Raw genomic sequence first — 20,872 nt, forward strand, 5'->3', positions numbered from 1 at the left:
GGTCGTCACAACATGAGGAATGGTATTAGAAGGTTGCAGTGTTAGGAAGGTGGAGAACCACAGGCTGGAGTGATGATGTGGGAGGGTCTTCTGTTTTAATAAAGAAACTGCCTTGGCCAGCCCTTAGGTGGGTGGAGTAGACAGAACAGGAAGAAGGAAGTGAGGTAGATGGCTCAGTCAGATGCCACGCCTCTCCTAAGTTAGGCAGACTGCCATGCTTTTCCTCAGGGAGACAGATGTGATGAAGCCAGCCGCCAGGTCAGACATGCTGAATATTTCCCGGTAAGACACCTCTTGTGGTGTTACATAGATTTTTAGATATAGGTTAGTTAAGATGTGAGTAAGAGGCTGAAACTAATGAGCCAGGCAGTATTTAAAAGAATACAATTTGTGTGTTGTTATTTTGGGGCATAAGCTAGCCGGTGGCCAGGAGCAGGGTGGCAGGAATGCGGCCTGCAGCTCCTCACTACAGAGTGAAGCCATACAGGGCACCTCAGAAGCTTGAAGATGCGGAGCCTGCCCTATCTTCTGAGCCCCTTGCAGGAGGATGGTTCAGCTTGATTCTCTCTGAAGCCAGAGCTCATCAGTTCTTGACTTTTGAACTTCTGGCCACCAGGATCCTGAGAGAAAGTCTGCTGTTTATGCTAATTAGTTACACAAGCAGGGAGTTTGTCTGCAGCTGGCCACGCTGGCCCACACTCACCTGCATGCCTTGCACAATCACACTGCAAAGAGTTTCATTGCTCCTGTGCAGCCAGGGTGTAAGCCAATCAAGCTGCCATCTGTAGCTTCCTATGCTTCTAGGGGGGGCAGGAGGACTTTGTTAGCTGGAGCCTTGGATCTCCAAAGGGGCTGATGATCATAGCTGGAGAGGAAGGCCAGGCTCCAAGGCACAGGCTGTGAAGACCACTCTCCCCTCCCGGGTGCAGAGCTTCTGTAACGGTCACAGGTAGGACAGAGCTGGGCTTGCCATAGAAAAAGAACCTGGGTTGTGCTGTGTGGGGGGTGAACTATGTGAGAGACTGTATGTAAGAGCATTGCCATCACTGGGAGATGCTTCTGGATGGAGAGTTTACCAGTGAGTGTGAACAGGTTAATGTGGCTGCACAAGGATGCACGAGTGTGTCCATGCATGCTGGCACTTACCGTGTGACCCCCCCCCCCCAGTGAAACCATACCAAGCTGCAGAAAGAAGACACAGACTCCTGTGGTGGGAGGGCCCGAAGGCACTAACAGGGCACACTCCTGGGCTCAGATTCCATAGCCTTCCTGACTGGATGCCTAGGCTGGACACTGCACTATGGAGCCTGTTTCACGGTGTCAAGCTGGTACCTTATGTGATGTTTGTTATAGGGATGGGAGTTGAGAAACTGGGTAAGGGGGTAAGGGCTTTGCCACCACTCCGTGCCCATTCCAAGCTGAGAGGGTTCAGGACGGGTTCACTGAAGCTATTATTCATTTTTGAACTTCTGGTCACTATTCAAATTCTCAACTTCTATGAAGAGGGTTCACTGACCCGTTCCAGGCACCTCGGTTACCGCTGAGCGACATGGCCTTGTAGACCTGCCCTTGCGCACGCTGTGTGGCTGTGTGTGCAGTGGTGTCTCTCCCAGAGAAACCCTGGAAGACCTCAACACAAGTTCTTGAACTTGACCAGGGCGAGGGGCGTGCCCGCGACAGACCACGCCCACCCCAGCCCCCACCCCCGCTGCATTCTACGGGAGAACGGCCGGAGGTGACGCCGGAACGGAGCGTGTAGGGACTAGCAGTAAAGGCCAAACCCGAGCTTAGCCGCACAGACGCCGCCGCGGTCGTACTTCTGAACCCTAACCGTCCTGAGTGCTGCATCAGGCGGCTCCGCAAAGAAATTTCTAACAGGAGACAGGGCAGCTTTAAAATAAAGATTCTGAGTCCTGCACCCGTGCGTCCTGTGACCGTTCCAGCTCATCCCTCTGTAAAGGGGTTCCAGCCCTGTGCTGGAAACATCCCCGCCTCGCCCGGGAAGCCGACTTCTAGACCGGTTCCTGCCCTGTCTGCCTGCCCTGTCTGCGTTCCTCTCTGCAGTTGAGAATTTACAGCGGCCCCTTGGTTGCCGGCGCCTGGCTCTCGGCTGGGACGCACCCGGAAGTTGCCGCTACCGCAGGTGGCGCGGCCGCTTTGCCATGGCGACGGCCGCTCGGCGACGCTTTTGCCGCTGCGCCTGCTTCTGCTCTCAGAACCTGTACGTGGCGCGCTACGGGCTGCACCTGCGCTTCCGGGACGAGCAGCAGTTGCGTCGTGACTATGGCCCGGTGAGCGGGGGGGAGGGGGGAGACTTGCAGAAGGGGCCCAGACACCAGGACTGGCTTTGCCCGAGGCCTCTCGCTGCAGCTTGGCAGCTCCCTAGGAACCTGAGAACACGCGTGCCGAGTACGCTGGACAGAAGTTTTCAGACCTATCGATGATCCTGTCACTGTAATCTCCGTGACAGGGGTGGGGGCGCTGAGGCTCAGAGATGTTTATTGACAGGGCCACATAGCCCTGCTAACTGACCTTTTTGCCTGCAGCTCCTGCGCAGCCGAGGCTGCGTCAGTTCCAAGGACTTCCAGCAACTCTTGCAGGAGGTATGGCACCCCCGCCAGCCCTTCCTCTGGAGCCCTTGTCTTCGAAGGACTTCTTAACCCTCTTTCCCCAGTTTCTGCTTCCACTTACTCCCACTCCCAGGTCCTGGCCCAGGAGAGAGATTGAGAAAGACCAAATTGCCCCCAGCGTCCCCTTCTCACCAGCTGAGTGGCATGGTCGGGGCCACCACCCCCATTTCAGCTATCAGGACACCTTGACACCTGCAGAGAACTCTGGCAGGTTCAGAAGTATAGGCAGATTTGCCTTCCAGCCTGGGTCCCACTTTGGCCTTCCTGGACTTCAGTTTCTTCTCACGGCGTTGGAGGTGGGTGACCCCAGTGTGTAACTGCCTTTGCCTTTCCAGCTTGAGCAGGAGGTAGGGCGCCGCCGCAGGCTGGGGCAGGAATCAGCTGCCAGAAAAGCCCTCATTGCCAGCACCTACCACCCAGTGAGGCCTGATGTCTACTGCTCACTGCAGGTACTTGGCCGGCCTGGGAGCTTGGAGGATGCTGCCCTGGTGGGGGGGCTGGACTTTTCACAGCTGCCCCGTGTTCTGCCCCAGGATGCGGCACTGGCCCCTGAGTTTGTGGCTGCAGCTGAATACAGTGCATCCCCCGGTGCAGGCCTTGAGGGCCTTCTCCAGCAACTGGAGATAGTGTCAGGTGAGACCCTTCAACCCCATCACCAGCCAGCACTGGTGGGGATGGGGGGCAGGGTGGTGGCAGCTTGAGACACCTGGGTATGGGAGGTGGGGTACTTTAACTCTCATCTCCCGTCTGGATGACGTCCAGTCCCACCAGGAACTGGGACGGCCAGCAGGAGGAGCAGTCTGCTAGGGAATCTCATTCATTCATTAATTGATCTATTCTCTCGTTCACTTATGGATCATCCAGCTAGGTTCAGGGAGTATGTTACTATTCCCGTTGTACAGAGGGAACAGGCTTGAGGCTTTAGAATGACTTTCAGATAAGCTGGCTCACGAGGCTGAATGGGAGCTCCTGTCCCACAGTCTGCCTCTCCTTCCTCAGAGGAGAAGCGCATCTACCGGGTGCCTGTGTTCTCGGCGGAGTTCTGCCAGGCCCTGCTGGAGGAGCTGGAGCATTTCGAGCAGTCGGACATGCCCAAGGGAAGGCCCAACACCATGAACAACTATGGGGTGGGTGAGGCCTGCCTGTGTACCTGGAGAACGAGGACAGTTAGGGTGCACGAGTCACCTTGTTTTGAACCCAGAGCACCAGGAAAGCAAGCAACTCTTGCACTTAGCAACATCTTTGGCAAAGAATTGTGGGGATGCAGGGTGAGGCTCCCTAAGTCTCCCTGCTGATTCCTGGGAATCCTCCTTAGGTACTGATGCACGAGCTAGGCCTAGATGAGCCACTGGTGACACCACTGCGGGAGCGCTTCCTGCAGCCACTGCTGGCCTTGCTGTACCCCGAGTGTGGTGGGGGCCAGCTTGATAGCCACCGTGCCTTTGTGGTCAAGTATGCGCTGGGCCAGGACCTGGAGCTGGGCTGCCACTACGATAATGCCGAGCTCACCCTCAATGTGGCTCTGGGCAAGGCCTTCACAGGGGGTGCCCTATACTTTGGGGGCCTCTTCCAGGTGAGTAAGCCCCACCATTTAGGGTCCAGGCAGTCATGAGTACTCCAGCCTGAACCCTACCATCTGCAGGCACCTGCAGCCCTGATGGAACCCCTGGAAGTGGATCATGTGGTGGGCCAGGGTATCCTGCACCGTGGTGGCCAGTTGCACGGGGCTCGGCCCCTGACCACTGGAGAGCGCTGGAACCTTGTCATCTGGCTCCGGGCATCTGCTGTTCGAAACCGCCTCTGTCCTATGTGCTGCCAGAAGCCAGAGCTGGTGGACGATGAGGGCTTCGGTGATGGCTTCACCCGGGAGGAGTCTGCCATGGTAGATGTATGCGCACTGACTTGAGCCTGGTCCCCCAGTGGTGGTGCCAGGGCAGCAGGAAACTGCCATCTTGGATGAGGAGGGGAGAAATAAACTCTATAGCCATGACCCTTCTTGGGTCAAAGGGACACGCTGACTCCTCAGTCACTCTTTGGACAGATGAGCTGTGTTAGGGCAGAACAAGTCGAGTTTGAGATGAAGTATTGAGGTCGAGGGTGGAGCAGGTTCAGGAAGGGAAGGAGCCCCAAAGAGCCTCAGCCTGATCCCTGGGGAGCTCTGCCTGGGCTGGGGGACTCAGTCAGTGACTCCTTGGATAGGGTGGCTCACAGGGATTTAAGTGGAGTTCATTGGTCTGTCAGCAGTGCTGGCGAGTGGGGAGCCAGACTTTCTGGGTTCAAGCCTCTGTTCTGGCACGTCCAGCTGGGCAGCTCAGAATTTGTTTGCAGCCTGGATGTTGTGACGAGTTGACATTTATAAAGCACTTTATAACAGCCCTCTGTTTCCTGTTGTTATTTAAGAGCTTGAAATTGGTGGTTCTGAGATTAAGGGGTGCACAAAGCTGTGCGCTGGACTTCCGTTATAAGTCTAGGTACTCAGGGAAAGTGCTGAGATACAGAAACACCTCCCTCTAGATGGAGCAGTCTCAGCTAGACACCCGACAGGCCAGGGATTCATTCCTTAATTGGTTGTCATGATCCCTGGCTCCTGATGGAGAACTGGATTTACGACCTCCAGCAGTGAGTGACTTGGAAATACCAGCTGTCTTCAGTCTGGTGGAGTGGACAGACCGGCAGACTAACCAGGGAAAACAGGAGGATGGCTTTCAGGAGAGTGAGAGGCCCGAGGGCTTGCGGCTGGCGCAGGACCACAACCCGACTCCCACCCACGTAAAGACACCACTTCTTGTTGGAAGTGGGTGTGCCAGAAGCGGAACCCAGGGTCCGGAACTAAAGGCAACAAGGACTCAAACTACACCCGGACGGACGGTCTTTCAGGACGGCCCCACCACGGAAGCGGACAGGAAAACCCCCACAGGCTGCTATTCCCTCACGGAGGCATCCTGTAGACTGGTGGTTGACGAGGGAACCGGGCGGACTCGCGACTCCTCTCTGGGCAGCCAGGTCGCCTTCTTGCAGTTGAGGAGAGCTGCGGAGTTCCCCGCGTCCGCCGTGCAGAGTCCAGTGCGCAGGCGTGTGGGCGGGGCGGGCCCTTAAAGGGACCGCGGCGGTGCGGAGTCGGAGGAGCTGGGGTCGCCAAGCGCGGGGTTCTCGGGCGGGAATGGGTACTAAGTTCCCCGAGGACCAGGCCCCGTTGACACTGAGTTTGGATCTACTCTGCGGACGTGCCCAAGAGGAGCCGCAGGTTAAACGCGTCTCTTCCGGTCTCTAGACCGCTTTGCTATGGCTCACGTTGGCTCTCGCAAGCGCTCGAGGAGTCGCAGTCGGTCACGGGGTCGACGAGGGTCAGAAAAGCGAAGCAAGAAGAGTAGTAAGGACGCCTCGAGGAACTGCTCAGCCTCCAAATCTCAGGGTCACAAGGCCAGCAGCACGTCTGAGGGTGAGGACCGTAGGGACGGGGAAAGGGGTGTGCGGCTCTGCGCTGCGGGAGGCTTGCATCTGTCGGGCCCGCCCCCAGGGAGCAAGGGATTAGGTGTAGAACCCTCGGATGGGGAGGAGGCTCGGTGGAGTGGAGGGTGTGCCTTATTTATGCTTTAATGTGCTGGGCCTTTGAGGTCAGGCCTGGCCACCCTGCCAGGCACACAGTGACTTCGAGAATCCCAAAGAAGGTTTCGAAGATGCTCTTGGGGAGCCGGTTGGGAGGGTCCTACCGAGTAGAGGCTGCCCCAGGGCAGAGCAGGGGACAGAGGCCTTATCTTCTCCCTGTATCACAGAGAGAAGCAAGCACAAGGCCCGGAGGACAGCGAGGTCCAGCTCTTCCTCCTCCTCTTCCAGTTCTTCCAGCTCCACATCGTCCTCATCCTCCAGCGATGGCCGGAAGAAGCACGGGAAACACAAGGATAAGAAGAGGAAAAAGAAGAAGAAGCGGAAAAAGAAGCTAAAGAGGAAAGCCAAGGAGAAGGCAGTGGTGGTGCACCCTGTTGAGGCTCTGCCTGGCCCCTCACTGGATCAGTGGCACAGATCAGCTGGGGAGGATGATGGTCCAGGTACTGTGTGGGCCACCATGTGGTGGGGAGAGGGTGCCCTCCTCGGGTCTGACACCCCCTCCATATTCTGTTCCAGTCCTGACTGATGAGCAGAAGTCTCGTATCCAGGCCATGAAGCCCATGACAAAGGAGGAGTGGGACGCTCGACAGAGTGTCATTCGCAAGGTGGTGGACCCAGAGACAGGACGCACAAGGTGTGGAGCAGCAGACACTGCTGCTAGTCCTGCCCTCAGTACAGTCGGGAGTATGTGCTCTTGGGGGTGGGATGCTGTGGCCACTTTTGTCACAGACAAATATGGGGAAAATGGTCATTTGTAGTGTGATATCCCAGCTGTTATTCCCTGTGCCCCTTGAGTAGTGGCAGGACTGGAAGGGTCTTGTCATTTTTCAGATGGTTGCTGCGACAAAGGAGAGCCTACCTGAACTGTCTCCATTCTGTCCTGAGTAGTGGTTGGGATGAGTGGCCAGGCTCCCCCTGCTCGAGATGGTCGGCCTTGCCCTGGGGTCCCTTGGCTGGGTGGTTTTGGTTCTTTTACTATGACATGAGAGTCCCAGACTCTTATTTGGTGAGTTGATCCCCTTTGACCCCCCACCCCAGGCTCATCAAGGGAGATGGTGAGGTTTTAGAGGAAATCGTAACCAAAGAACGGCACAGAGAGATCAACAAGGTTGGTGTCACCACTCTGCCCATGCTGTGCCCACACGGTGTCTACACTCAGTATCTCATGCTTCTATCCTGTTTTCTTTCTCAGCAAGCCACCCGAGGGGACGGTCTGGCCTTCCAGATGCGAGCGGGCCTGCTCCCCTGAGGGCCCTGGTACCCCAGGTCTGTGAACTACTGTTGGTGGCTTGGAGACAGATGGATCCAGTTGCCTTTTCTCCTGTAGGTGGCCTCCTAAGCACCAGATTGGGAGAGTGTAGTATCAATATTAAATGATCTTAGTCACCGAGTTCCTGTCTTGTTGCTTTCTATTCTGAGGGGTGGAACTATTCATTTGACTTCTGAAGAGATGTGCTTAATATCTTTGGAAAGCTGGCATGTCCTCTCGTGGTAATGAGCAAAAACTACTAGCCACCCTGCTCCTCCTCAGTTGACTCGACCAGGACCAGACCTGACCCTACCCTGGCTGAGTCAAACCAGCTTTGGTCCTTAGATTGAGCTCATCAGGCCATTGCCTGTGTCCTGTTCCACCCGAGCCAGGCTGTGTCCCCTGGGGAGTAGAGGCTAGCAAACCTACCTCACTAGGTCTGTGCATGAGGTGTGTGCTGATGTCACAGTGGTTAGTTATCATATGTCATTGCAATGGATGTCCCCACGCACACACCAGGAGACCCACGGTGCCACCACAGTAATGAGACCAGAAGGAAGCCTCCTGCTTCTTTAATTGGTGTAACAGACTGTGACAGGTATACAGAGAGCACACTCAGGCCAGACGATGCAAGGACAGCAGGGATGGGGTCAGGACACGGTTCACACATCGTCCAGAGAAACAGATGACAGGGACACATAGGAGAGGGCTGAGATGTGAAGATGTCACAGGGCAGGGTGGTGGGCAGCTCACACAGAACCAGGAAGGGGGTCGGGGAGGGTTCTTTGCTGAATCCTTCTTTAGAAATCAAAGAGAAGGCAGGTGGTTGGTGCTGGGTGGCATTGAGGCTCAGTCCTGGGGACTGCGGATGGGGAGGGAGTGACTAAGGCTTCTATTCTAACAGGCCTGGGGTGGGTGGCAGTCAGCAAGGTCTGCCTCACCCTTTGGTTACGAATGGCCAGGCCTGAGCCCTGCAGCTCAGCACCTGACACTGTAAACATTTTTGGTATTTTTAAGGGGCTTTGACCTTCCTCTCTTAGTTTCTGTAAAAGTGGGGCTTCTTCAAGAGAATGAGCCAAAGGAAATCGTAAGGGAAGCAGAAAGCAGACTTGAATGAAGTTTGGGGGAAGGCTGCCGTCTCACCATCTATGGCTAAGGGCCCTGGGAGAGCCCTAGGGGACTATTGCTGTTGTCCTTGGCATGGCTGGCGGCTGGGCAGGCAGGGACATTCGGAGCCACGAGGGGGCTGCCCAGGGGGAGAAACCAAGCCCGCTGACCCCACGGCTTCCCTGGCCTTTATTGCAGGTGGCCTGAGGCTTCCAGGTGCTTCTCCCAATGGCTAGTCACCTAGGCTGAGGCAAGACGGGGTGGGGCTGCGGCAGGGAGCACTGGCCACTGGAACCCCTAGTGGGGCAGTGATTGTCGGGCCAGCAGCCTCCTTCAGGGGAGTGGTGGGGCAGATATTGCACTTTCATTGTGACGGTTCCTCGGAATCTTGGTCCATAAAACAATCACTGCTTTATACAGAACGCTGGAAACAGCAAAGCTACATCTTAAGGGGGAAGACCATGAAGGTCTTGCCTCTCTAGACATTTTTTTTCCTCTGCACAAAATAAATAGCTTTCTTTTGGTCTAGGCCCACCATGGCAGGGCATCTCACGCCCCTGAGATGCACATATCTCTGCAGCAAAGTCAGCGGCTCCTGTACGCCTACCTACTCAGCCTAGCCATGCAGCCCTGAGTCTCAGTCCAGCGTGGCAGCTCCTCAGGTAGAGCCCCGTCACTGGACAGCTGGCCTGAGCTAGGTGGGCTCAGTCAGCGCAGGGAAGGTGCAAGAGAATTGTGCTCAGTGCTGCGGGGAAGGCAGGGCTCAGACCCAGAGTGTGGGACACCCGTCCTTGTTTAGGGAGAAATAAAATGGCTGTCTGCCCTTAAGCTGATGAAGCAAACTGTGGCTTCTTGGAGTAGACATTAAACGGAATGGCATTAAGAAAACCTAAGAGCTCCACCTGCCCCAGAGTAGGAAGTCGGTGGAATTGTGGGTCTGGTGAGGCGAGAAGCCCACAGCTTGCCGAGTGGACCAGGTGCAGGGCCCACAGGCCAGACTGAGTGGGACCCTGTCACAGTGCTGGGTGTTCCTAATGTAGCAGGCTGCACTGATGCTGAGCTAAGAAAAGGAAGCAGCCGCTGGCTGCCTGTTAAAAAATCTTATAGAAACCAGATGGAGAAGTAGAAAGGTATAGAAACACGGCGGACAGCAGCCATGGCATGGGGCCCCAGCCCATGGCAGGCGAGGAGGTGGAGGTGGAGGCCAGGCTTCACAGGCCCAGCTGCCCAAGGTGGGTTACCAAGAAGGAGCTGGCTAAGCACTTCACTGGCCTTGCGCCTGTGCTGTGCTCAGGACCCGGAATGACAGCAGTCCTGTGACTGCACTGAGCTCTGGGTGGGCAGGTGGATGGGTAGGCAGCAGTCTTGAGACTGCCGCTGGCCTGCCACAGTGCTGGCAGCCCAGGCAGGTGGCAGAAATTAAGATTTAGCCTTTCTCTCCTGCTTGTGTGAAGATTTGCCACACTGGAATATTCTGTGTGGTGACAGACCCTGGATCAGCAGATACTGGGTTTCATGCATGTCAACATGTCTGGAGCCAGAAGAGAGATGGTAACAGGTCTCCACTCTCAAAAACCAGTGCAAAACCAGTGAGGTTGGACAGTTGAGAACCGGAGTCAACAAGAAGCAGGCTGGACCCCCGCTGGAGCTGCTACCAAATGGGAAGGGGCGCCAGTGGACACAGAGGTGGTAGGCTGGGCTTTACACCCATGCTTGGCACCAGGAGGCTGAGAGATCAACACAGGGCAAGCTGTCCAGGAATGCCTCCCGGGCTGGGCTAGGTAGCCCATCCTGGTTCCTCTTCCATCATGGGCTGGACATCCTGCCAGCTTCCATGACAAGCTGGGCTCCTCAGAGCCTAGGGCATGAGGCAAGGCCGGGAGGACTGTGTTGTCATGGCCATGTCTTCCAAGGGGCCCTGGGACAAGCTCTCAGGCCACGTCTGTGCTTGTCCCCAGCCACCTATGTGTGCACAGGCCAGGCCTCCCAGTGGGGCTGGTGCCCTGGCCTAGCACCATGGAGACCACAGTGCCTCCTAATGGTGTCCTACTTGGGTCCTGTGGCTGCCCCGGGTTCGAGGCGACCTGTTATGGCACGGCCCCAGCAGCTGGCCGCCACACTCATGCTGCGCTGGCCCCGCTGCTCACTGTCCATCTGGCTCTGTGTTCGATCGTGCCGATGGCTGGGCCCACTGGGCTGGGCTGAGATGGTGCGGAGCAGGTGGTTCCGGGAGCGCAGGAAGTCACCCTGGCCAGGTAGGCCAAAGCTGCCCTTGCGTAAGGCCATACGTGTGGCCGTGTTTCGGGCTGGACGTGCCCGATGATTGTACTTGAGCTGGGCCAGGTGTGCTGCATAGCCGTCCGTGATGAACTGTAGAAGAGCCATAGGGTGGGTTGTTAAGCAGCCTGGTACTCCCCAAGCTCCCCACGTCTCTTCAGTGTGCCCTGACTCACCTGACACTGTTGCTGCAGCTTCTTGGTGGGTCTGCCCACAATGTAGATATGCATGGGAGACAAGCTGATGGAGTTATAGACTGCCACATCCTTTGTGGAACCGTAGGCCGCATGCGCACGCAGGTGCAACTGTGGATGAGACAACCATGGGCACAGGCTGGGTCTTCTAGCCCTCCCCTCCTTAACCCAGTGCTCCCAGGCCCCACCTCAGAGATGAGCAGCTTCAGGAAGTTAGCCTTGTGCCGCAGCGGGTCATGCACCAGGCCATCACAGAAGGACACCACGCCGTGAGGGAAGTTGTGCTGAGCCAGCCATGCCACTACCCGCTGCTTCTGCATGTCCGGTCGGCCAGTCACATAGATGATGAGGTAGCCCAGGTCCTGCCAGTGTCTGCAGAGGCAAGGGGCAGGCATGTCCCATGGCTGTTCTCCTCCTCGAGCCTCCCTCTCTCCTGCCCAGCTAGAGCTCATTTGGGCCATTGAAAAGTACTTCTTCAAATGAAAATAGATCCGTATCTATCACCATGCACAAAACTCAAGTCCAAAAGGATCAAAGACCTCAACATAAAGCCAGACACTGAACCTCATAGAAGAGAAAGTGGGAAGTACACCTGAACACATTGGCACAGGGAACCACTTCCTAAATATAACCCCAGCAGCACAGACACTGAGAGAAACAATAAATGGGACTTCCTGAAACTGAAAAGCTTCTGTAAAGCAAAGGACACGGTCGGTCAACAAGACAAAACGACAGCCTACAGAATGGGAAAAGATCTTCACTAACCCCACATCAGACAGAGGTCTGATCTCCAAAATACACAAAGAACTCAAGAAATTGGTTATCAAAAGAACAAATAATCCAATAAAAAAATGGGGTACAGACTTAAACAGAACTCTCAACAGAGAAATCTAAAATGGCTGAAAGACACTGAAGGAAATGTTCAACATCCTTAGTCATCAGAGAAATGCAAATCAAAACAACTCTGAGATTCCATCTTGCACCTGTAAGAATGGCCAAAATCAAAACCACTGATGACAACTTATGCTGGAGAGGATGAGGGGTAAAGGGAACACTTCTGCATTGCTGGTGGGAATGCAAGCTGGCATAGCCCCTTTGAATATCAGTATGGCAATTTCTCAGAAAATTAGGAAATAACCTTCCTCAAGACCCAGCAATACCACTTTTGGGTATTTATCCAAAGAATGCTCAATCGTGCCACAAGGACATGTGCTCAACTATGTTCATAGCAGCATTATTTGTCATAGCCAGAAGCTGGAAACAACCTAAATGCCCCTCGATCAAAGAGTGGATAAGGAAAATGTGGTACATTTACACAATGGAGTGCTACACAGCAGAAAAAATTAACATCTTGAATTTTGCAGGCAAATGGATGGAGCTAGAAAACATCATATTGAGTGAGGTAACCCAGACACACAAAGACAACTATCACATGTACTCACTCATAGGTGTTTTTTAAACATAAAGCAAAGAAAACCAGCCTATAAACCACAATCCCAGAGAATTTAGACAACAATGAAGACCCTAAGAGAGACTGTACCTGGATCTAATCTACATGGGAAGTAGAAAAAGATAAGATCTCCTGAACATGAGGACCTTGGGAGAGGACTGAAGGGGGGGGAGAGGCAGAGAGGGGAGCAGAGAAAAATGTAGAGCTCAATAAATATCAATTAAAAAAGAAAAGTACTTCTTTAGTTGGGCCTTGTGGTGCCCACCTGCCCTGATGGTAATCCCAGATACTCAGAAGGCTGAGGCAGGGGGATGGCAAATTCAAGGCAGCCTGGGCAATTATTTAGTGAGTGAGACCCTGTCTCAAAAATAAAAGGGAGGTCGAGGGCCGCTCATGGGAGAGTGCCTACACTTGCCTTGTATGAGCAAGGCCCTGGTCCAGTGCCCAGCACCACACAGAAAAGAAGAAATGAATCTTGGCCAGGGTTGAACAGTGGTATGAGGGTGAACGGCAGTGTCAAAGCTCTCTGGACTGAGCTTGGGAGGCAGATACCCTAGGTACCCTCAAAGGAGGCATCCTTGGAACTGGATTGGCATTAAGTGTGCCGACAGCTTGTTTGACGGTACACCAGTCAGTGGTGGCACTGGCTCAGGTCCTCAAGGCTGTGCTGTGTGCCGTATCCTCCTTCACTTGGCTTGTAGCCCACCCCACCTTCTGACAGCCATACCGGGCCCCTAAAGGCCACTCACCGCACCACGTCCACAGCTCCGGCGCGCACCTTGGGGTCACTGCCCATGATGGACACACTGGCAGCAAAGGAGCCATCGATACTGAAGACTACAAACTCTGTGCCCTTGGGGAGTACGGTGATATAGCTGTCGGCAAAGGTGTGGTCTCCCCTGGTGGTCAGGGATAGCTCATCAGAACTAGAGAGGGCCCACTCCCCAGCCCCACCCTCCTACATTCAGGAGGCTGGCCTTGCTCTGCCTGCCCCACCAAAGGCACATACCTGACCACCATCTTGATGGGATAGACGCCCACCCCCAGGCGGTGTGTTTCTGGAATGGTGTAGGAGACACGCCCACTGCTGTTGGTCACCAGAGTGTCCAGGTACAGCCACTCACCTGACGGTGGCTGCATCATGATGTGCACATCCACCTGAAACACCAGGAACGCTGCTTACAAACCAGCCATGGCCGGGCCTCAGTCCCTGGACCCTGCCAGGAGAATGGAAGTACTACCCCAGGCACCGTGTCCTCACCTTCTCCCCAGTCAGGGTGACCATGTCCAAGGGCCCATACATGAACCGGCCTGTCACAATCTGTGGGCCATCCTCATTGGCAACTGCATCATTGATCCGGTGGTTGGCTGTCACATTCTGGGGAGGGGAATGCAAGGTGAGGTGAGGAGGGGGGAATGGAGCTGGGGTCTTCTAGGCTCAGTTAATACCTCTGTTAGTGGGGTCTGAGGGCTGAGCTTGGGTTCTGAGCTAGGTAGCCCATGCTGGGTCCAGCCAATAACCGGCCAGAGAGGGAGACAATCTTGCTGTGCTTTCTTCCCTCCCAGCTCCTACCTCACTCCTCATTGGTCAGATGAGATGGCTCACAGCAGTGTGATGTAGCTTCTTATTTCATGGGACTAAATAGGATGACATCTGGGGCCTAGACACCCGGAAGACCCTCACCCGCAGCTTTACATGGGTCCTCTTGCGCTGCCACTTCTCTCTGGGTTGTGAAGGTGTGAATACTGATACCTCCTTGCCATCTAGCTCCAGGATGCTGGAGCTGTCATGCCGCATGACCTGGGGAACAGAGTCAGGCTGTGGGGCAGGCTCAAGCTTAGATGGCTGCTCTGGAAAAGGGCCAGCATCTCCAGGAGCTGGCAGTGGACATCTGGCAGGGTCTGTAGGACTATCAAACCCTCTAGTCTGTGACCCCTAACTCCAACCAGTTCCCATCTCTGCTGTGCATGTGCACGTTGTCCCACCCAGCACTCTGTAGGCTCCAGGACCCAGTGTAAGGCCCAGTTGTGTCTGGGTAGTAGGTACCTGTCTCAGCAGAAAGGAGACTACATCGGTGGACTCCCAGTAGCTGGCGTGGAAGAGGTGGGGCAGGGCCACTGTGGGGAAGGCTGTGAGGGCGTCGGGGCAGTACAGGGCATAGTCAATTCGCTTCTGGCCCCACCACTTGGCAGCAACTGCCGGGAAGAAGCCAGGAGGAAGGGTTGTGATTGCGCTCTTGGACTCCAGGACGGAGGCCCGAGTGGGTCACCTGGATTCCAGGCCTGTTCACCTCAGACTAGCCCTCCCTCCAGGTGCAGCCAAAGCAGGTTTTCTCCCAGGCTGGTGACAGGCAAGCAGGCATGTGTACAAAGTGCCCTCAGGTAGCCTTGCCGCCTGGAGTACAAAACCTTGTGGCAATGCCAAGGGGCATGAGGATTGTTGGAGGAGGACAAGCTGCCCCAGTGCTGTTGATGGCAGAGAAGCGTCCCTTCCCTAGAACCTGCCTAGGCTCTCTATGTTTTTACTGCTTCAAGGCTTGGACAAGTGAAAGGAGGCACAGAGAGACCTTGGCTGACAATTCTGCAAGCTCGCTGTCTTTCCAGTATCTTGCCTGCTGCAGAGGGGGAAGGGTGAGTGTGAGGCCCAGGGACCTGAGTGTCCTCCCTCAAGGGAGAAATAGCATGAGGAATGCCATGCCTGGTGACTGCACATAGGTGCCCATCTGGTGGTGCCTGTTTCATGAGGCCTAGCTCCCTGAGTTCTCCCCATGGCCTGCAAGATAAGACTCCCAGGTAGCTCCAGCCCCGCCCTCTCCTCCCCACCCAAGGCAGTGTGCCCTGTTAACCTCAGCAGGAGCCAGCAGACAGGGCCTAGCAGTGGGCTGCTAAGACATGCCTGGCAACAGTGAGTGATCTTGGGTTAGAGGGGAAAGTGCTGTGGCTGGGGTACCTTCTCCGATGTCCAAGTCAGGGAGGCAGGGGAACCTCTCCAGGTTGGGGCTCACCTGCCTTGCCCTAGCACGGGGACCCTGGGTGGTAGGGGATGGGGAGGGCAGGGCGAGCAAGGATAGGCGCCTGACACTGGGAGTGTGGCTGAGCGACGAGGGGCCCTCTGAGAAGCAAGAACAGGGGAATTGTTGAGACACACACACACACACACACACACACACATATACACACCCCTACATTGGTAACAGAGCAGAGAGGATATGAGGAAAGAGCCAGGACCCAACCAAGGGAAGACCCTAAAGAAAGTTGAAACCTTAGAAACCCCCGCAGAGGTCCCAGTCTTGCCCAGCTGCTCTGACCACACCCTCCTAGTGAGGTCACCGCAGGCTGGCACTACTGACCAGCCACTGTGTGGAAGTACCCTGGTCCTGCAGGGGCTTAGTACCCACTTCCTGTCAGCTAGACACTGCTATCACCCTGTCCTCAGGGACAGCACTCACTCTGGGCAATGCTGGATGCTGTGTAGTTCTCGGCCATGCCTGACACCTGACTGGCAATGCTGATCTCGCTGGCTCTGCGGAAACCACGGCTGGTAGAGGCTGTGCCAGGTGATGAGGGGGCTGCATGCTCTTGGAAGACTGTGTTGTGAGTCTGGAGCGCATCCGCTGTGGAGGGACAGGGACAGAGATTCAGGTAAGAGAAGCCCTGCCTGACCCTAGGTCTCCCAGCAATGGGAGAGGCCAGCTTGCCAGGTCCGACGTGACCAGGGTGCAGCTGGTTTAGGGCCTTGAGAGCCAAGGGCCTGAGCTGAGGCAGGGAGGGGGAGGGATGGGCAAAGAAGGGTGGACAGATAGACACAGACATGGGGTGGGAGGCAAGGCAAGGGTTCCTGCCCTCCTTGGCCACTTCTTCCCATATTTGGCTCCACAGATGCTCTCTTGGACCAGCATGGACCAGCCCAAAGGTTATTAGCATGACCTTGGCAGGGGCCTTGGGTAGTTTCCTAGGATGCTGTGTGTAAGCTGAGGACCGAGAAGAAGGCAGATCCCAGAGTGGCCCTCACACATAGGCTAGGACCCAGGCTTCAGGCAAAACAGAACAGGGCTCAGCTGGAACAACCAGTCTGGATAATGTATCAAAGGGCCTGCACATTCTCAGGAAGGGAGGGGTGGAGACCCAGAGGCCCAACTCTTTGACAGCACCAAGGTTTTCTAGCTGAGGGGTGAGGAGTGGCTGCTTGAGGCCCCACCCTATGTTGTGTCTGCTCCCTACAGCCTTGGGAAGGTGAAACAGCACCCTTGGGAAGGCACGTGCCATCTGACACTGGGACAGCCTCTGTCTGTCTCTGGGAAACTGTGGCCACTTTGTGCTGGAGTAGCCTCAGCTTTAGATCGTCATGTACAGAAATGACTAACTTCCCGTGGCCATGTCCTTGCTATGAAGGTCCCGCTGACTCTGAGTGGCCAGAGAGGGCATGAGGGGGTAGAGGACCAAGGGACAGCAGCCAAGCAGACATCAGTCACTAGGAGTGGGGGGTACACACACTCAGCACAGCCCGGGCTCTGGCGGGGCCCATCCTGCCAGGTGAGCGCGGGAACGGGGACACTGGTCTCCAGGAAGCTGTCCCCATGGGGGAGAGGGGCCAGGGAGCCGCCCTCCAAGACCAGCTCTGGGTTTCTCTGCACGGTCTCTACTGGAGGCAGACGGGAAGAGAGCAGAGAGGACAAGAACAGACACTCAAGTGGGCCATCTGCACACGTGCTGGCACAAACAAGGCTCCTCGAGGACCAGGACATGACAACATGGTGCCAGGGTACACGCTGGAGCAAGAGGACGGGCCAGTCCCTCCCATACCCCGGCCATCTCTGGGCCAGCTGCCTATCACAATGGGCCCGGCCTACAACACCTCAATTTGCAGAAGGCCTGTAACTCCTTCCCCATTGGGTTGGAAGCCCTAGACAGTAGGGAAAGGACTATGGCCCTGGCTGTTCCTGGGACCCCTCAGCAGGCTTCGATAGGCAGAAGTCTCTCTTGCTCCACAGGGGTCAGGGAGGACAACTACATGTGCACCTTAGCAAGTGTTTAGATGGAACAGATGCCCAGTGGGGACAGGGGTCTGATGCTGCTTCCCTTTGGGAAGACCCAGTGTGTTGGGGGGCTAGACCATAGCAGTTATAGCTATCCCCAACTTGAAAACAATCCCCACCTTCCTGGGGAGCCTCACCCAGCAGTGTGGAGCAGCCATCCCCCAGCGGGTAGCGCTGGTATCGGGGGATGTTGAAGGGTGGCAGGGTGTGGAAGCGCCGCTCCAGCAGCGGTTCTAGGCGGGAGGCTGAAGGGTCCGCAGGGTGGAAGAGGTTGTACACTTGCTGACAAGCTGGCCGCAGCTGGAAAACTGGGAGTGGAGGGTGCAGAGAAAGGAGACTTTGGGTAGTAGGTGGGGGCCTGGGGCCCAGGCACCCTTTGCCATTTTTTTTTTAAATCAATTTGGGATCTGTGTGGTTCATCGTCCATTTAGTAATAAAGATAATTATTTTTTGAGACAGGGTCTTACTATATAGCCCCTGCTAAATATTGAACTGGAACTCTCCCTGCCTCAGTCTCTCAGGGCTGCGACAAGATGTGCCATCATGCCCAGCTCCAATTTATTTTTGAGTTGGAGAAATGATAGTGACCTTGGTAAGACAGTTTGAGGGAATGTGTTGAGCAGCAGAGCAGAGGGCTCCTTCCAGCCTCATGGGCTCCATGTGCATTTTCAACTGGGTGTCATAGGAACGCAGGCTGAAGTCAATGCCAACCCCACCCACACCCCATGTTTGCCCACTCCTAGGCTGTGTGTCAAGCGTGTGTCTTCCCTGTGAATTAGGCACCTTTCTTCTAATCCAAATGAGTGCACACTAAGCTTTCTGAACTTGGTCTTTGCATACCAGCATGTGTGGCTCCACCTTATTCTTCTTCAGGGTGGCAGGGGATCCCACAGAATGGTCTTCGCATGTGTGTGAGAATCTGGCCCTATTCTGCAGGGAGACAGCTACCCTGGGGAGTATGCTTAGTTGTGGAGTACCCTTAGGGCTAAGGCTTTCCCTCACCAGCGGGGCTGCTGTTGCACCTTGAAGAAGAGGAGGAGCAAGGCCTTCATTTTAATACAGTCCCATAGTTCACCTGCTAGAGCTTTGTTCATCTAAGCCCCTCTGAGCCTGTTGCTCTCCTGCCACTGGGGATACAGCAGCTACATGGTATCATGCACATCTCTGGGGCTGTGCTGGCTAATCCTGGCAAGGATCAGAGATTTCTGGGATGGTAGGATACTGCCCTACGGCCCATCTCTACAGACTGTGAGGTACTACGGCCTCATCTGTCTCTATGGGTGAACCCTACACCAGAGACTGGTTCTCTTTTTTCTGTCCTCCCTGACCTGCTGTGCATCTGCTCTGCTTCAGGGGACCTTAGAGAGAGGTACGAAGTGGTTTCAGGGATGGACAGGTGACTGAGCTGCTGGAGAGGTGGAAAAGGGCAATGGAGATATTGAGGGGGTTGGCATGTGGCCATGGCCTTGCGACTGACCCATGGAGTCTCCTGTCCAGTTCATGTAACCTGTCTTATCCCTTCAGGCCTCTCACCGTCCAGGGAGGGGACGACTGTTTTCCTCAAGGCTAGGACTAGCCCCAGTGGGCACCCGAAGAGGAAGAGGTCGGCGATCTCGAAGTCAAACTTGCCCAGGGCCCCGGCACCGTCCAGCATCGTAGAACTGCTTGAGCGGCGGGAGCTGGGCTCGTTCTTCAGTACGCTGGCATGGAGGCTGCAGTGGGGGACGCGCAGGTCACCCAGGGTCAGCTTCACAAGGGTCAGGCTGGGTTTCACGGTCCCTTAGGGACTGAGCCCTGTGCTGTCATGAGTGCAGGGTTACCTGCTGGGACACTCCTAGTGATAGTGGGTCACAACCTCTTCAGGGAGCCTCCTGCCTTTAGATACCCCTGACTCCACCTCACTCCCACCCTCAGGACAGTGTGTTTCCAGGGGCTAAGGGTGGCCCTTGTATATAGGACCACAGTACCTGGTAAGCTGGGAAGTCCTTCAAACAGGAACTCCCATAACAGCATGCATGCAATTGGCATGTGGATTGGTGAAGGAGTACCCTGGTTCTTCCATGTTGTGCCTTTCTCCTTCTAAGTAGTATTCTCAAACCCTACCTGGACAGGAAGGCCTGGTGCTGCTGGATGGTGTCCAGCTCATAGGTGGACGAATCGCTCCTTTTGCGGGGCAGCTGCCTTCTGGAGTCCTCGGTGCCATTGCTGCGGGGGATGTCAATGTTGCTGCGGCTCAGGTGCCGACTACTCTCCAGGCTGGAGCCTCCGCCACCACCACCGCCACCGCCACCACCACTGGAGCAGTGTGCTGCATTCACCAGGATGCCCGGGGACAGCAGGTCAGCGTCCTGGAATGGCCATGGAGGCTCACTGCCAGGTGGTCCCCAGCCTAGGACCTTCTTCAGTGTTCTGTGAACCCCTCCCTCCTGACTCCAGGCCCTGCTGGCCACTGCCCAGCTGCAGGCTTCTCACCCAACCAGAGGGGAAAGTCTTGTCTCCCACTGCCCCTCAGACTACTGGCTTGGCACACAGTGATCTCTCCCAGGTGATGGCCACTCTACAGCAGGAAGACATCAGGGTCAGACAAAGAGGGGAATAGGGTGTGCCATGCCCATCTCACCTCCTAGAACCAGAGTTGTTCCATGCAGTGCAGACCCTGGTGTGTGAAGCCACATGCTCTCCTGGGCTCTAACACACTGCAACAGTTCTCCAGACCCCAAGCTCTTCCCTGCCACCTGTGCTCATGCGCACCAGCAACCCGTGTCCTTCCCATCTGTCTGCTGGGGGATACTGAGGTACACTTTCGGCTCTTTTGGGCTGCTGTTGACCTGCCTTGGGTGTTGTTCACTTAGCCTGAGATCCAGGACATATGCTCTCTATGTGTCTCCTAGCCCTCTCATCCTTCTGTTCTGGTGGGCAACTCCTGCTGGGCCTCATGGGCTTGAACATTTTGAATGGACAGAATAGAAAGAGCATGGATTGTAGTATTCAAGTCAGTTCTTCAGGGTTCTGGCTGGGCATGCTGCTTGTGGGACACAACCCAGGCCAGCTGATTGCTTGGTGTCCTACAGCAGGAAAGGCAGCCAGTCTCCGTAGTATATCAGAGATAGCAGGCCTTAGTGGGGGTCTGAGAACAAAGGCTGCTCCACCCTCTGCCCCTGCTTAGGTACCTGCATGCTGACCACACTGCCCCGGCGGCTGCTGCTTTGACTCTCAGACACTGGCTGGCCACTGTAGCATAAGGCATCAAATGCCAGGATACCTCCAACACAATCTCCAATCAGGCAGACCTGGAGGCAAGATGGCAGAGGCCTGAGTCTTGC

The 20,872-nt window shown here is 55.5% G+C and overlaps 3 protein-coding genes across 25 annotated transcripts in view; 2 read left to right on the top strand and 1 right to left on the bottom strand.

Moving 5' to 3' along the window:
• The first annotated feature begins 230 nt into the window (after positions 1–230).
• Ogfod2 (2-oxoglutarate and iron dependent oxygenase domain containing 2) lies at positions 231–5,005 on the top strand. 8 transcript variants are annotated; one of them, XM_038346119.2, is made up of 9 exons: positions 231–282; positions 850–949; positions 1,168–2,291; positions 2,547–2,603; positions 2,675–2,926; positions 3,080–3,263; positions 3,630–3,757; positions 3,946–4,203; positions 4,273–5,005. In XM_038346119.2, the coding sequence occupies exons 3-9, from the start codon at positions 2,163–2,165 to the stop codon at positions 4,534–4,536; spliced, it is 1,272 nt and encodes a 423-aa protein (XP_038202047.1). In that variant the 5' UTR covers positions 231–282; positions 850–949; positions 1,168–2,162; the 3' UTR covers positions 4,537–5,005. The 8 variants fall into 8 exon arrangements, with proteins under 8 accessions (XP_038202047.1, XP_041911843.1, XP_038202046.1 ...); XM_038346121.2 differs by having other exon boundaries at positions 243–282; positions 1,526–2,291; XM_042055909.1 differs by having other exon boundaries at positions 232–282; positions 850–2,291.
• A 132-nt stretch (positions 5,006–5,137) lies between these two features.
• Positions 5,138–7,626, top strand: Arl6ip4 (ADP ribosylation factor like GTPase 6 interacting protein 4). Of its 2 annotated transcripts, XM_038346124.1 has the most exons (6): positions 5,138–6,069; positions 6,404–6,676; positions 6,753–6,870; positions 7,068–7,163; positions 7,275–7,344; positions 7,429–7,626. In XM_038346124.1, the coding sequence occupies exons 1-6, from the start codon at positions 5,913–5,915 to the stop codon at positions 7,483–7,485; spliced, it is 771 nt and encodes a 256-aa protein (XP_038202052.1). In that variant the 5' UTR covers positions 5,138–5,912; the 3' UTR covers positions 7,486–7,626. The 2 variants fall into 2 exon arrangements, with proteins under 2 accessions (XP_038202052.1, XP_038202054.1); XM_038346126.1 differs by lacking the exon at positions 7,068–7,163 and having other exon boundaries at positions 5,169–6,069.
• Positions 7,627–8,041: 415 nt separating this feature from the next.
• Positions 8,042–20,872, bottom strand: part of Pitpnm2 (phosphatidylinositol transfer protein membrane associated 2) — a 106,007-nt gene continuing 93,176 nt past the window's right edge. For 8 of the 15 annotated variants that reach the window (XM_038345052.2, XM_038345057.2, XM_038345065.2 and 5 more), the window contains 14 exons: positions 20,720–20,839; positions 19,653–19,897; positions 19,083–19,261; positions 17,687–17,857; positions 17,006–17,155; positions 15,963–16,127; positions 15,464–15,625; positions 14,561–14,709; positions 14,198–14,314; positions 13,775–13,891; positions 13,523–13,671; positions 13,263–13,412; positions 11,046–11,435; positions 8,042–10,962 (listed from right to left, as the gene is read on the bottom strand). In XM_038345052.2, coding sequence (XP_038200980.1) covers positions 10,713–10,962; positions 11,046–11,435; positions 13,263–13,412; positions 13,523–13,671; positions 13,775–13,891; positions 14,198–14,314; positions 14,561–14,709; positions 15,464–15,625; positions 15,963–16,127; positions 17,006–17,155; positions 17,687–17,857; positions 19,083–19,261; positions 19,653–19,897; positions 20,720–20,839 — 2,514 coding nt within the window. In that variant the 3' untranslated portion in view covers positions 8,042–10,712. The remainder of the gene's footprint in view (positions 10,963–11,045; positions 11,436–13,262; positions 13,413–13,522; positions 13,672–13,774; positions 13,892–14,197; positions 14,315–14,560; positions 14,710–15,463; positions 15,626–15,962; positions 16,128–17,005; positions 17,156–17,686; positions 17,858–19,082; positions 19,262–19,652; positions 19,898–20,719; positions 20,840–20,872) is intronic. The other 7 variants (XM_038345054.2, XM_038345059.2, XM_038345055.2 and 4 more) reach the window with 7 other exon arrangements.

Source organism: Arvicola amphibius, chromosome 10 (assembly GCF_903992535.2).
Source record: "Arvicola amphibius chromosome 10, mArvAmp1.2, whole genome shotgun sequence".
Taxonomy (NCBI): Eukaryota; Metazoa; Chordata; class Mammalia; order Rodentia; family Cricetidae; genus Arvicola; species Arvicola amphibius.

Bases quoted from the DNA above. Each gene is read 5' to 3' on its own strand.
- Arl6ip4 (XM_038346124.1), top strand. From the start codon at position 5,913: ATGGCTCACGTTGGCTCTCGCAAGCGCTCGAGGAGTCGCAGTCGGTCA. The intron at 6,677-6,752 runs GTACTGTGTGGG...ATTCTGTTCCAG, and splicing joins TGGGGAGGATGATGGTCCAG to TCCTGACTGATGAGCAGAAG. The intron at 7,164-7,274 runs GTCGGCCTTGCC...CCCCCACCCCAG, and splicing joins GGCTCCCCCTGCTCGAGATG to GCTCATCAAGGGAGATGGTG.
- Ogfod2 (XM_038346119.2), top strand. From the start codon at position 2,163: ATGGCGACGGCCGCTCGGCGACGCTTTTGCCGCTGCGCCTGCTTCTGC. The intron at 2,927-3,079 runs GTGGGTGACCCC...TGCTCACTGCAG, and splicing joins TTCTTCTCACGGCGTTGGAG to GTACTTGGCCGGCCTGGGAG. The intron at 4,204-4,272 runs GTGAGTAAGCCC...TACCATCTGCAG, and splicing joins ACTTTGGGGGCCTCTTCCAG to GCACCTGCAGCCCTGATGGA.